Here is a 14,665-nt window from a genome sequence, read left to right as displayed (position 1 = left end):
CATTTTTAACATCTAGAGTCACAAGAAGCGTCAGCTTTCTAGAGTAATGATTACCCATTTGAGCTCGTTCTGCTGTCTTCACCACTTCTTTCATGGCATCTAGAGTTGAGTGGCCTCTGCGAAATCCATGTTGTTGGTCAGATAGGTCGCCAGCTAATCGGACTGCTGCTAGTATTCTCGGTTGTAATAGCTTCTCTAAACCTTTCCCAGCAGTGTCCAGCATACATAGGGGTCTGTAACCCCCAGTTTTCCCTTTACTGATCAGAACCAGTCTAGCTATCTTCCAATGAAAGCTAAAAATTCCCGCTTTCAAACAATGGTTATACATTCTCAACAGCAGTTGAGGACATAATTCAACTGCCACCTTTAGTACTTCTGCTGGAATACCATCTGGTCCAGGGGCTTTCTTATTTCTAAGGGAATTAATTGCTGTTATCAGTTCTTCAGTTGTAAAAGGTGGCACATTAACTAGTTCTTTCTCGGCCTCATCATCAATCCTCTCTGCATGATCAGGGAATAGTGTGTGTACTATTTCTTCCATTGTGCGTGGATCCATGATAGGGCTTGACAGCATCGCAAATTTCTTCATAACGATTTTATACCCTAATCCCCATGGATTTTCATCCACTTCCATTTCCCACCACTTGTCGGCTTTACTCTTTTTAATTGTATTTCGCAGTCTTTTCTTCATAGTCTTATACTCTACTGAAAGAGCTTCATCGTTATGTCGTGCTCTTTGTGTCCTTCGTCTGAGTCACAGGCATTGTTTCCTCAACTCAGCAATTTCTTCATTCCACCAATATGCTGGACGCTTGCCTCTCCGTTGTTTGATTCTGGTCATTGATGCGTCACATGCTTGCTGAAGGAGTCTCATGGTGTGTTCCACGCATTTATTAGCAATTATGCTTCTATTGCCTCCGTGACATGTATCCGGCATAGAGTCCATTCCATTTAGTATTACTTCATGAAATTTTTCTGTTTCCATAGTAGCTATGTTCCATCTTTCTGGCTTGCGCGTGGTAATCCTTAGATGCGGAGTCTCTTGAAGTACACGAAAAGTGATATACTGGTGATCGCTTCCAGTATATTCTTCAATTACTCGCCATTCAGTTATCCTAGACGCAATGTTTTCAGAAGCAAAGGTTACGTCTGGTATAGTTCCCTGACATCCTGGTCGCCGAAAGGTTGTCGCATTACCAACATTGATAACCATTAATCCTAATCTGGCGGCCATCTCCATTGTACGTCTCCCTCTAGAATCTGTTTGAGGCATGTTCCATTCAACTGCTTTAGCATTAAAATCACCAGCAACAACTAGGTTAGTAGTGTTCATCCCTTGCAGAGTATCTTCAAGCCCATCTAGTTTTGTCTGGAAGTCAGAAATAGCCTCATTCGGGGTAAAATAACAGCTGACAAAAATTACCTTCTCAACTTGGGCCCAGACAAACCCATCCCCGCATCCTTGATTTATAACTGAATATTTTCCAAGGTCTGGCACCCATATCGCAGCTGTCCCTAGATTGTCTGAAAACCAGCCTGGTTTATCTCTGTCTTGATATTGTTCGCTAAGAATCAAGATGTCTGCTCCTATCTCATAGGTCATCTGCGTCAATAGATCATTGGCAGTTAGACTCCTGTGTATATTGGCTTGAAGGATCTGTACCATTCACCACTGCTCTTTGGCCTTTTCCAGTGCTTCACGAAACACAATACATTTTCCTGAGCCAAGAGCATGATGTCGTTTTGACTCTTCAACGCCTATATCTGTGCAAATTATGCATTGTGGACTCGTTTTGCATCCTACTGCCTTGTGACCAGCTTCCCCGCACTTAAAGCAGAGTTTACTTCTGTCCAATCCTTTACAGTTTCGTGCTTGATGCCCATATGACAGACATCTAAAGCACCGAGGAACTACGGCCCACCGTCTTACTCCGCAGTATAGCCAGCCTACTTTAATTTTGCCTATGTCTAACAGCTTTCGTGCCTCGCTATCTTCTATCTCCACAATGGCGATCTTTTTTCCCCTGCTGTTCGGATTTGTGATTGAGACCTTCAATTCTTGATTAGGATTTTCTAATTCTTGTCTTACAGCCTCCTCTACTTCGGAAATAGTGATGGTACAGTCCATATCCCGAATTTCCAATGTAGTTCTAGGCGTCAAAACCTTTACTTCGCCATCGTGACCAAGAGCACCTTTAAGTGCTCTATTAAAATTTTCTCTATTCTCCTTTTCCGTGGCCTTATTAAATTCAAGAAGAACCGCTCCAGATACAGTTTTCCTGATCGATCTAATACCAGCGCCACTATCTTCTGGCTCCACCTTACTACGGATATCCTTCACAACATCTGCAAAAGTCTTGCCATTCATCGGTTTAATAAGTACGGCTTCAGGGCGGCTTCTTATAGTTGAACGTTTCCGTTGCTTGTTCTTTTTAACAGTTTCAGATACCGGTACTGATTCAGGTTGAGTACCTTCATCTTCATCTGTCTTCTTCTGCCTCTGTTCCCTCTTCTTCTTCTTGGATAACGCTGTTTCCCATTTATCCTGTAATAATAATAATAATAATAATAATAATAATAATAATAATAATAATAATAATAATAATAATAATAATAATAATAATAATAATAATAATAATAATAATAATAATAATATTATACAGTATGCATCCCCAAACAAATGGTGTGGTAGAATGCTATATGCAATTCCTAAAGTTTGAATTCGAAGTTACAAAATCAGAGCGATCAAGAATTGAAGACAGTCTGTTCCATTATCAAGCTATACCATATACTGTGATGCCACATCAGTAGAATTACGCTTGGAATGCCAAATTTATATAAAGACTAATTTCCTAGAACAGTACGAACAGTCAGAACAAAGTCAGAAACCTTATATACAGCTGCAATACATTGTGTTTTCATGCATATAATGTGGGAGAGACTGTTCAAGCCAAGATTTATGCTAGCAACATGGAACTCGCAAAATTTGTAAAGTCTAGTTTATTATACTATATACTTGAAGTTTAATGATGGCTACTTGCTGAAATGGTACGTTGATCAATTGAGGCAATTGAAAACAAAAGTTGCCTTTTTTATCTCTAAATATGAAGGGACATCTTTCAAAATCAGTGATGATAATAATGATGATGATGATGATGATAACGATAATTGTATGGCATCAGCTACTGTGTGTAAGCATTTGAATTTGATGCCATCTAGGCTGCTTGTACATCAATTTTGTCATTCCATTTTCCTTTTCTGAATGGCAAAGGAAACTGGATTCCTCTTGGACAATCTATGACTGAGTTTTAATTAATTTCATTGTATGAGGTGGAGTGACGAGTGGACTTATTTCCACCCTTCGAGAATACGACTACCTCTGCTGGATTGGAAGCTGCAAATCTTGGGATTTGGAGGTAGACACTCTATCATTGGTCCACAGAGGGAGCTATTCAAAATCAGTTTAAGAACAGGAAAAGTCATAAAAACCCACTCTCATGGCAAGTCATATTTACTGCCTACTGCCAAGGACATGATGCCGTACATTATTAGTAAAAAAAAAAATCTGGCTGTTACCCCTTCATCTGGTTTTCTCATAGGATCTCAAGTATGGTAGAATATTTGAAGAAACAAATTGAAGTCCACAAAATACTATACAGCTGAAAGAGAGTACAGATAGCACAAACACGGAGCAGTTGCTAACATTTGTTAGATACTGTATATTAATGCTCTCGCGGAAGACATTCTCTTCTGCAAGGAGCCTGCAGGTTGGAAAACTGCACAGGAGATATTTGACACTACTGATAGTGTTGTAACTCAGCATGGGACTTGGAGAAGAGCATAGGAGTTTGCATTGATGGAGATGTGCTATGACTGGTGAGAATAGTGATGTGGCTGCCCAGATAAGATTACTTCATAAGTAAAATTCAGCTGAATTGAGAGCATACGTATTATCCCATTATTTACATACTGTATTTTTCCTCTTCTACACTGACTGACAGAGCAAATGCAACACCAAGAAGGAGTGGTTCGAAAGGGATGAAAGTTGGGGAAAAAACAGAGACGGCACGGACGAATAATTGATGTTTATTTCAAACCGATATGCAGGTTATACAATGCGCACGGCATCGACTCAGTAGGATGTAGGACCACCGCGAGCGGCGATGCATGCAGAAACACGTCGAGGTACAGAGTCAATAAGAGTGCGGATGGTGTCCTGAGGGATGGTTCTCCATTCTCTGTCAACCATTTGCCACAGTTGGTCGTCCGTACGAGGCTGGGGCAGAGTTTGCAAACGGCGTCCAATAAGATCCCACACGTGTTCGATTGGTGAGAGATCCGGAGAGTACGCTGGCCACGGAAGCATCTGTACACCTCGTAGAGCCTGTTGGGAGATGCGAGCAGTGTGTGGGCGAGCATTATCCTGCTGAAACAGAGCATTGGGCAGCCCCTGAAGGTACGGGAGTGCCACCGGCCGCAGCACATGCTGCACGTAGCGGTGGGCATTTAACGTGCCTTGAATACGCACTAGAGGTGATGTGGAATCATACGCAATAGCGCCCCAAACCATGATGCCGCGTTGTCTAGCGGTAGGGCGCTCCACAGTTACTGCCGGATTTGACCTTTCTCCACGCCGACGCCACACTCGTCTGCGGTGAATATCACTGACAGAACAGAAGCGTGACTCATCGGAGAACACGACGTTCCGCCATTCCCTCATCCAAGTCGCTCTAGCCCGGCACCATGCCAGGCGTGCACGTCTATGCTGTGGAGTCAATGGTAGTCTTCTGAGCGAAGAGCGGACGCCGGGAGTGCAGGCCTCCTTCAACCAATCGACGGGAAATTGTTCTGGTCGATATTGGAACAGCCAGGGTGTCTTGCACATGCTGAAGAATGGCGGTTGACGTGGCGTGCGGGGCTGCCACCGCTTGGCGGCGGATGCGCCGATCCTCGCGTGCTGACGTCACTCGGGCTGCGCCTGGACCCCTCGCACGTGCCACATGTCCCTGCGCCAACCATCTTCGCCACAGGCGTTGCACCGTGGACACATCCCTATGGGTATCGGCTGCGATTTGACGAAGCGACCAACCTGCCCTTCTCAGCCCGATCACCATACCCCTCGTAAAGTCGTCTGTCTGCTGGAAATGCCTCCGTTGACGGCAGCCTGGCATTCTTAGCTATACACGTGTCCTGTGGCACACGACAACACGTTCTACAATGACTGTCGGCTGAGAAATCACGGTACGAAGTGGGCCATTCGCCAACGCCGTGTCCCATTTATTGTTCACTACGTGCGCAGCACAGCGGCGCATTTCACATCATGAGCATACCTCAGTGACGTCAGTCTACCCTGCAATTGGCATAAAGTTCTGACCACTCCTTCTTGGTGTTGCATTTGCTCTGTCAGTCAGTGTATTTATTCCTCTCTATCCTCTGAAAATGTTGCACATACTCCATTTCTAGTTTCCTGTCCCTTACTATAAAACAGCTTGTATCTGTCCTTTAGTGTTCTTTCTAGTCCTTTCTTCAGTTTGACCTTGTGTAGCCTGATTATAACTACGTCCTTCTCCTTCATGAATCTGACCACTTATTTGGCAGAGATTCACTGGCTGTACAGACTCCTCTTTTATTGAATGTAGGAGAAATTATTTTCCGGGCTCATAGGTTGTGATCAAATTGGATTAGTAGCTTCCAACATTTCACCTGAAAACTTGCCCAACATTCACAAGTGTTCTAATCTCTCTGAAAGTTAGTAGCGGACTAAAGCTGTGTCTGTGCTCTTCCAATGTATATGATATGGGCATGCTGTTCTCTGCACAATTTGGACTATTTGCTGTGCAGAGGAAGGCTTGGCATTTGTTGATTGACTTGTGGTGTCTTGCGGTTGCTGGTTGGTTATACTTTCCCCTAACTGTTCCCTCCCTCCTGCATCCACTTAGCTTCTTTATCTTAAATGTTTTGAGTATGGGTATCCAGGCTCTGTTTAGCTGTTCATTTTGTTCCCTCCTATTGAAATTTTTGGTATGTTTGAAAATTTCTAAAGCTTCCCCTTGTAATTGAACATGGTAGTATACTGTGATTTGACAGTATATCCATGTTCCCATATTGTACAGTATTTTGTGGCATTCTGGTAGAGAAAATTAAGCTCCAGAGGACTTCTCAGTCTGTCCTAGTCAGCTGTGTCAATTGTGTTCCTCAAATCTTGTGCTGATAACTGTATTTTGTCAAACCTACAGTAAGTAAAATTTTCTGCAGCTACTTGGGATCTTGCAGACTCCTGCAGGTGAGTGAGGATGGCACTTCTCTCTTGGGGACCTTAAGAGGTTGCCAGATGCAATTTCGTATGAAACATTGTAAACTACTAACCCAATTCAACCATGGCCTACAAGCCTGGAAAATGATTTCTTCTATATTCATTGTGGTGCTGGCTGTGAAAGCTAAAGCTGTTATGTTACTACATTTATGGGAGTAGGTACCTATTGGAGAATCAATGACCTTGGCAGACATATTCCGTCAGTTACACTATACATTCAATTTATTGTAATAACCCTTGTAATGCAACTGACAGTCAATATTTACAATTTTCACATGTAACTTTGTACTAGTTTAGTCATATATTGTCATATTTAGTGGATTATTTCAAAATTTCTCCCTCATATATATTTTCAATTGCTTCTAAACTCTATTTTATTAAGAGATAGGAAATGTATAAATTACACATTTGTGTCTTTTTACTTCAGGATGGAATTGTGGAACAACTACAATGCCGATTTGAGCAGAATAAGATTTACACATATATTGGTGACATTCTGGTGGCTGTAAATCCATTCACTGATCTTCGGCTTTATACCGATCAAGTAAGTCTTATGGTTAACTTATCCAGAATCTGGTTTTTTATACTGTGGTACAGTATTCAAGGTATGCAAGAATTTGCATTATTATAAGACTTGTTGTTTTAACTATATGAGTTTGGAAAAAATAATTCTCTAATTCTCAAATTTGTTACTTCCACAGGAACAGCGCAGGTATAGAGGTCAATCAAGATCAGATAATACTCCACACATTTTTGCTGTGGCTGATTCAGCGTATCAAGCCTTGTTACACCAGAGGCAAAATCAGGCTATAGTAATCAGTGGAGAGAGTGGTGCAGGAAAGACTGAAAGTGCAAATTTGCTTCTCAAACAGCTTGTGTTTCTAGGAAAGGTAAGAATTACAATAGTTTTCCTAATGGGAAGTGGTTTTATTCACAGTCTGTCAAAACATACTATGCCAACAATACATCTAAATTTTGAGTCATACGTACAGGAACATGAAAAGGAACAGGTAGCAGGATAAAGACAATGACAGGTTCATGTGGGAAGAGGGAACAACAAAAAGAGGAGACAGGGAAAAATATGAAAACAAAAATGGACAAGGAAAATTTCCACATCATAATACACTGCCATCTTAGTCTCTCTCCTCATCTTCTACTTCCATTTCTTCTCAGCCCCTGCTGAGCTCGTTTGTGGTTCCCAGTTTCATCAGGAGGGCAGACATAAAATATTTTACCACCTGTGTTCATGTTCATCTTTTTATCTCCTCCCATTTCTGTCTTTATCTGACTTTCTTTTTATCCCACACTTCCCACATCAAAACAAGAATTGTCAAGATGACCCCTCAGTGAATATTGATACCTGTCCTTCTGGAAAGTAGAAACAATCTCGTTAATTAAATAACGTTATTGGATTTACGTCCCACAAACTACTCTTTTACGGTTTTTGGAGATGCTGAGGGGCTGGAATTTAGTCCTGTAGGAGTTCTTTTATGTGCCAGTAAATCTACTGACATGAGGCTAACGTGTTTGAGCACCTCCAAATACCACCGGACTGAGCCAGGATCGAACCTGCCAAGTTGGGGTCAGAAGGCCAGCGCCTCAACCGTCTGAGCTACTCAGCCTGGCAAAACAGTCTTATTAGGGGGATGAGAAGAAATGGATGTAGAAGAATTAGGATTGATGAGGAGAGAGTTAATCTATTTGAAGACAGCATTGTGTGAAGATGTGGAGATTATACTTGTCCTTGTGGTTTATATGTTTGTCCTAGTCTTCTCTTTCTGCTACTCTCCCTTCCCACACCGACCTGTCAGTCTTATAGAGAAATACAGAGGAACAACAAAAGGAATACATAACAGGAAAAACACAATGATAGGTCAATAATAATGTTATTTGCTGTATGTACCACTAACTACTTTTACAGTTTACGGAGACACCGAAGTAACAGAATTTAATCCCACAGGAGTTCTTTTAGGTGCCAATAAATCTACTGGCTTGATGCTAACGTATTTGAGCACCTTCAAACACCACCAGACTGAGCCAGGATCAAACCTTCCAAGTCAGGGTCAGAAGGCCAGCGCCTCAACTGTCTGAGCCACTCAGCCCATCAATGATAGGTCAGTGTGGGAAGAAGGTGAAATAGAAAGAAAGTAACAAAAGGACAAGGACAAAATCCTTGTCTTCATATACTGCCATCTTCAGATAGATTGATTCTCTCTTTATAAAGCCCAGCTCTTCTACATCCATTTCTTCTCTCCCTTGATGAGTTCATTTCTGCTTCTCAGTTTCATCAGGAAGGTGGGCATAAACACTCATTGAGGGGCCATCTTCACAAGTCTTTATTCGTGGCGTGGAAAGTGTAGGATAAGGGAAAGGGAAGAGGCAAAGAGAGAAATATGAATACAGGTGATAAGACTTGGAACATAAGACAAATATTACAGGAGAAAAGGTACCTAACTGATTAAAATAAGTGATGGAAAGGAATCCTATCATTGTGGTTATCCTATTGATAGTTCCTTTTCATGTTCCTAACTACAGTATCTATACATAAATTGATTTGTCACTTGTTTGTTCCCTTTTATTACTTATAATACATCTAATATTATCCCAGTATTAAGAGTGCAAGTATATTTAAATAGAGTATAAAGTTCATCACTCAACCTGTAATACCGTTAATGGTTTTAGGGATTATAAAATGTTCAAACCATGTCTTCCTCTTTGTTACATCTTACTTCAAAGGATGCGATAAATGTCGACGTGGTAAAGAAAGAGGCTATAGTTTTCTATTGAATGGATTTCAATTATGTGTCAAGTAGAATCGTCTCTAACAATAATTAATATAGGCAGAATATTGTACAGTACTACAGTACATGGAGAAGTTTGAAAGTCTCTACAATAGCTATAAATTTACTGTTTTGATGTATGTGTTCTGAAACTTGCTTCTTAACAGCATTTTAGGGTAATCAACATGAATTTGCAATATTTTGCTCTAATTATATCTTATACTAGCAAGATACCCATGCTTCACTACGGTTTTAAAATGAAAGTTATTATTCAAAGTTTTACATTTTGGAGAATCCACTGTCAGCTGATCCTGTAAAATATGCCCTCAATTTGTACGTCAAATGGTTTTGGTGGAATGATTATTTTCTGATCTAACACTCATTTGAACCCCATACGGAAGAATTTGAATGTTTTAAGTGGTGGTGGTGGTGATTATTGTTTTAAGAGGAAGTACAACTGGGCAACCATCCTCTATATAACACTAATCAGAGAGAAAAAATGGAAGGGATCCAACACTTCGAAAAATGAAGATATCGGCCAAAGGAAGGCAAGGACCACGAAGGGCGTGAAAATGAAAGACTCCCAGCATCGGGGTCAGAAAAGAACAAGAGTTGACCAAGAGAGGTTGGATAGGAAAGATGAAAGTGAGGAGCCTGGCACAAGTAAGTGGAAGCAATGCCAGAATTCAGCTGAGGGCCCCGTGGTCACCAACCCATGCTCCAAAGTTCAGAGCCCCTGGGGCTGAATGTTTTAAACCCTATCTTGTTTAACATCTAGGCTGTAAACGCGACCACCTGTGAAATTTTGATTTTGTATGTCAAACAGCAATGGAGATATGAATACCTTTTAAGGGATGAACATTTTAAAATATTTATTAACATCTTGGACATAGAAGACTACCCTTCATTTTAAAAAAAATAAGTTTGTGCCTAAAACGGTTTTGGAAGAATGGACATTGTGTTTTTGAGAGTCAACCATCATCTAAACCCCTTTCGGAGAGAAATATTTTGAAGTATACAATATTTTACATGTAGTACATAAATTACAACTTTGTACATCAAACGGTTTTGGAGGGATGAATAATTTCGTTTACAGAGCTAACCTCATTTAATACTTTACAGGTGGAACGTGTAAAAATATTTCCTATTTCACTCCAAGGATTTAAAATATATACCACTATTTGGAATTTCATCTTTGTACGTTTGGAGGAAGAAATGAATACATTTGCTTTCGAATCTTGCCCCCCATTTAACTTTCTGAGGGGTTAAATTTGTTTCAAACCTTCTGTTACCTAACACCTAGGATTTCATTTGAAATGTTAACTTTGTAATTCAAACGGTTTTATATAAATGCATTTTTTCTGTCATCATTCCTCACCCCCCCTCCCATCAAAACCCCCTCAGGGGTGTATTGTTTCAAGTCCACTTCTTATTTGTATCGTCATAAAAGGAATTCAACTCCTTTTACACCCCCACTGGTTGATTTCCCCCCACCCTCCCACAAAATCTGTGTTTCTTTATTTTTAAAGGAGATTCCAAATACCAATTTTCACGTCTGTAACATCGTTCATTCTTGAGATAAGTCTCCTCATACAAAGAATTCAACATATTTTTCAATTCACTTGGATTTTTTGAAAACAAAAGAATATGTGTTTCTTTATTTTAAAGGAAATTTCAAATAGCCTACAAATTTTCATGTCTGTAACATCTTCAGTATTTGATACATAAGTATCCCTCATAAAAAGAATTCAACACTTTCATCACTTCTTTTCACCTACCCCACCCCCTTAAATAGATTTTTCAAAAAAATACTTGTTTCTTTATTTTTTAAAAAGATTCCAAATACAAATTTTCATATCTGTGACATCTTCAGTTATTGAGATATAAGTATCTTAATGAAAAGAATTCAACCCCTTTTTCAGTCCTTTTTACAACCCTCCCCCAGGTGAATTTTCCAAAAACAAATGATATGAGTTTCTTTGTTTTTAAAGGATATTCCAAATACCAATTTTCATGTTTTTCAATTTTTCATTTTCAGTTTCAGAGATACCAATATCCTAATAAAAATAATTCAACCCCCTTTTTCAGTCATTTTACACACCTCGCCCAGTTTATCTCCTGAAAACAAAAAATGTGTGTTATTTTATTTTTGAAAGAGGTTGAAAATACCGAATTTCATGTCTGTAATATGTTATGTTTTGAGATATACTGTAGTTATGCCTAAAAGTTCACCCCCTTTAACACTTCCCTTAAGTGGATTTCCTGGAAACAAATTATGTGTGTTCTTTTGTTTGTACAGGAGATTCCAAATACAAGTTTTCACGTCTGTAACATGTTACATTTTTTAGATATACTGTAGATGTACTTGTTTTAAAAATTCACCTTCTTTGTCATCCTCATAACAGGTATTCAAATCCCTTTTCACTTTTTTCTCCCCCCTTAAGAGGATTTTCTGAAAACAAAAAAAAATATGTGTTTCCTTATTTTTAAAGATGATTCCAAATATAAATTTTTATGTCTCTAAATGGTTAAGTTTTTGAGATATAGATACTCATTTTAAAAATGTACCCCCTTAGTGATGAAATATCCAAAAATCCTCCCTTAGTGAGACCTACATTGTAATATAAATGTATTCTCAAAATTTTATTTCGTTACGTCCAATAGTTTTGGCTCAGCAATGATGAATTAGTCAGCCAGGACATGTTATTTTATATATATAGATTTGTACTAGTAATATCTCCTTATAGCATTATCAATATCTATGGCAGCACACATGGCCAACAGTACAAGTTTTTGTCGAGAACGAACCTCTTTGATTTAGAAAGTACATTTGAAAATAGTTTACTAGTAATAGGAATGAGCATACAATTGTACATAGCATTTTTTACTGCATAAAATCTTTAGAAAACAAACTAATTTACTGTTGCTTCCTTTATATTTCAGGCTCCTAATCGTAACTTGGAAGAACGTATCTTACAAGTAAACCCTATAATGGAAGCTTTTGGGAATGCTCAAACTGGAATTAATGCCAACTCATCAAGATTTGGGAAGTTCCTTGATCTCACTATGACCAAAGCTGGGAAAGTCACTGGAGCTAGGGTATCTGTATACCTCTTAGAACAGTCCAGAGTCTGCCAACATTCTCAGTACGTAATACCTCTCAGATGTAAATGACTAGTTGTGGGCTAAGAGTAATACTGTGATGGCAAACAGATGGTTTTATTAGTATTTTTAACACTGATCAGGGGCTGAATAGCTGAGATGGTAAAAGCATGCTCGGTTCACCAAGAAGGAAGTGAGTTTGATTCCCCATCAGGAGGTTGAAAATTGTGAAATGAGATTACAAATTCCCTAAGGTTCACTCAGCCTAGTCCAAAAATGAGTTCCAGATTAATTCCTCAGGACAGAAGCAGCCAGGGGTACAGCTAAGTACTCAATTTCTGTCAAGAAGTGGAAGCCTTTACTTTCCACTCCTCCAAAGACCTTTATGGTCTGTGCAGAAATGGCTTTGCTTTGCTTTTCTTTCTTTAACACTGATAAAAGTTCTGCATCACTCGTTTTTCATCAAGGTGGCCGCAGTTCAAATATTGGGAAGTTTCATAACAGAATCTCAGTTATTTACCATCTAGTCTTCATCATATTATTGACCTTTATTTGATCTAACAATGTTTGATTCTCTACTCTAATTTATTCAAAACGGTGAAACCGGAGATAGGAAGAAACAGGAAGGTAAATAAACTCTTACACACATGCATGTGCATGCCAAAATAAAAACCCTTTCTCCATCTGCTATTTAAAATTTTCATCAATATAACCAGAAGGAATGTCATTTAAAATCTCAATCCTTAATTAAACAATTGGAATAAAACATAAGATATTTGCAAATGAATATTAAAAGTTGTAAATACAAGATTATACTAAAAACATGATTATTATCAGCAAATTCAACATATTGTTACAATCTGCTTCTACTGTTGACTCCATTCATCTTCATGTTCTTACAGAGGTGAAAGAAATTTCCACATTTTCTACTATTTATATGATGGTCTTCAGTCGGAGTCACGACTGACTGAGTTTCACCTTGATCCTGTTCTGAGGTTGCAACATAGATATCTAGGAGGTGATGCTCAAGACATGGCAACAAAACAGGTAGTTTATTTAATTAATCCATTTTCTTTTTTTTTCTTTTTTTCCTGAAGTTCTCAAAGTTTCTTCCCAATTCTCCTATTAAGGCTCAAAAAAGTAATTTTGTCTTATTTTTCAAAATGTCAACACTATTGAGAAACACTTGTAAAACTTGGCAAAATGTTATATTATGTTATGGTTTCTTTTTGTTTCTTTTTGTTTTGCAAATGGATCAGCAACCATTTGAATATTTTAAAAAAATTTATGTCCTACTTCTACTAAGTATAGAAATAATTTATTATTAAAGCATCTTCAACTTTACCTTCACAATGCTTAGAAATGAAGGATACTATTCTACAGTATGCAATTGGGTTCAAAATTCAGAAGTATTCATAGATTCGGTAAAGAATGACATGTGAAAAAAACTTAATAGATATTACAGAAGATACAGGAAGCAAGACTGAGATGGTTTGGACATGTAAAAAGAATGGGAAAGGAACGGGTAGTAAGAATGGAATTGGAAAGAGAAGTTAAGGAAAGAGACCAGTTGGAAGACCGAGAAGAAGGTGTATGGATCAGATTTGGAAGGACATTAGAGAAGCTGGATTGGATGTGGCGGAAGTAATGGAACAGGAAAAGTGGAAAAATAGAAAGGAGTGGAGGAGGCTTGTTAACCACACCCGGGTGACTGGAGTGGGACATTGATGATGATATATCATATCATGGTCATTATAGTAAACTGATTCTAAAGCACTTTCAGCTACTTATTATTGAATTTCATGAAAAATATATTGGAGGAAAGTAAATCATTGATTTTAATGAGAGATTTTAGTATAAAATACAATATAATGCATCCCACCATGTCTTATTTAAGTTCTGGCTAAGCTCTCCCAGGGGTGATGAGTTATGAAGCAATCTGAACCAAAATAGAAAAAGTCTAAAGTGATATGAAAAGGCAATCAGGCAGGATACATGTATATCAACTACACAAATAAGAACATGCAGTATAAGAGGTAAAACATAATTTATTACTTCTAAGCAAAGCATAAAAATGAACAAATTCAACTAAATTCATTAAAATATACAAATAAAATAGTGACAACAAGCTCTCAGCTCTAACACTGCCATTAGTGACATGACTCTTACTGTTCATTTCACTAAAAACACACACAGATATTGAGAGTTGTGCCTGGCTGCTATTTATCTAAGAAATCTGTATATTTATTTATGAATCAATTTAATCAAGAGTCGTTTCATTCATGAGTCGCATTTACTTGTGAATCGCACAAAATAATGCAACATGAACACAAAAAATACACACTACTCCACCAAAAACACTGCCTCCAAATTATGAATTGAGAATTCATCAGCAAACAAGGAATCACAAAGGAGAAACAGATAGCCATCAAACTTCATCAGACACGTCATCAATCTCGGGAAATCCCTA

At 38.6% G+C, this 14,665-nt stretch overlaps 1 protein-coding gene across 6 annotated transcripts in view; it reads left to right on the top strand.

Annotated features, from left to right (window-relative positions):
- LOC136871886 (myosin-IIIb) overlaps positions 1–14,665 on the top strand; it is a 320,961-nt gene that overhangs the window by 191,222 nt on the left and 115,074 nt on the right. For all 6 annotated transcript variants that reach the window (XM_067145555.2, XM_067145558.2, XM_067145554.2 and 3 more), the window contains exons 8-11: positions 6,741–6,857; positions 7,015–7,203; positions 12,037–12,239; positions 13,098–13,242. In XM_067145555.2, coding sequence (XP_067001656.2) covers positions 6,741–6,857; positions 7,015–7,203; positions 12,037–12,239; positions 13,098–13,242 — 654 coding nt within the window. The remainder of the gene's footprint in view (positions 1–6,740; positions 6,858–7,014; positions 7,204–12,036; positions 12,240–13,097; positions 13,243–14,665) is intronic.

Source organism: Anabrus simplex, chromosome 4 (assembly GCF_040414725.1).
Source record: "Anabrus simplex isolate iqAnaSimp1 chromosome 4, ASM4041472v1, whole genome shotgun sequence".
Classification (NCBI taxonomy): Eukaryota; Metazoa; Arthropoda; class Insecta; order Orthoptera; family Tettigoniidae; genus Anabrus; species Anabrus simplex.
Note: the sequence above shows the minus strand (reverse complement) of the source record. Positions and strands in the feature narration are given on the sequence as shown.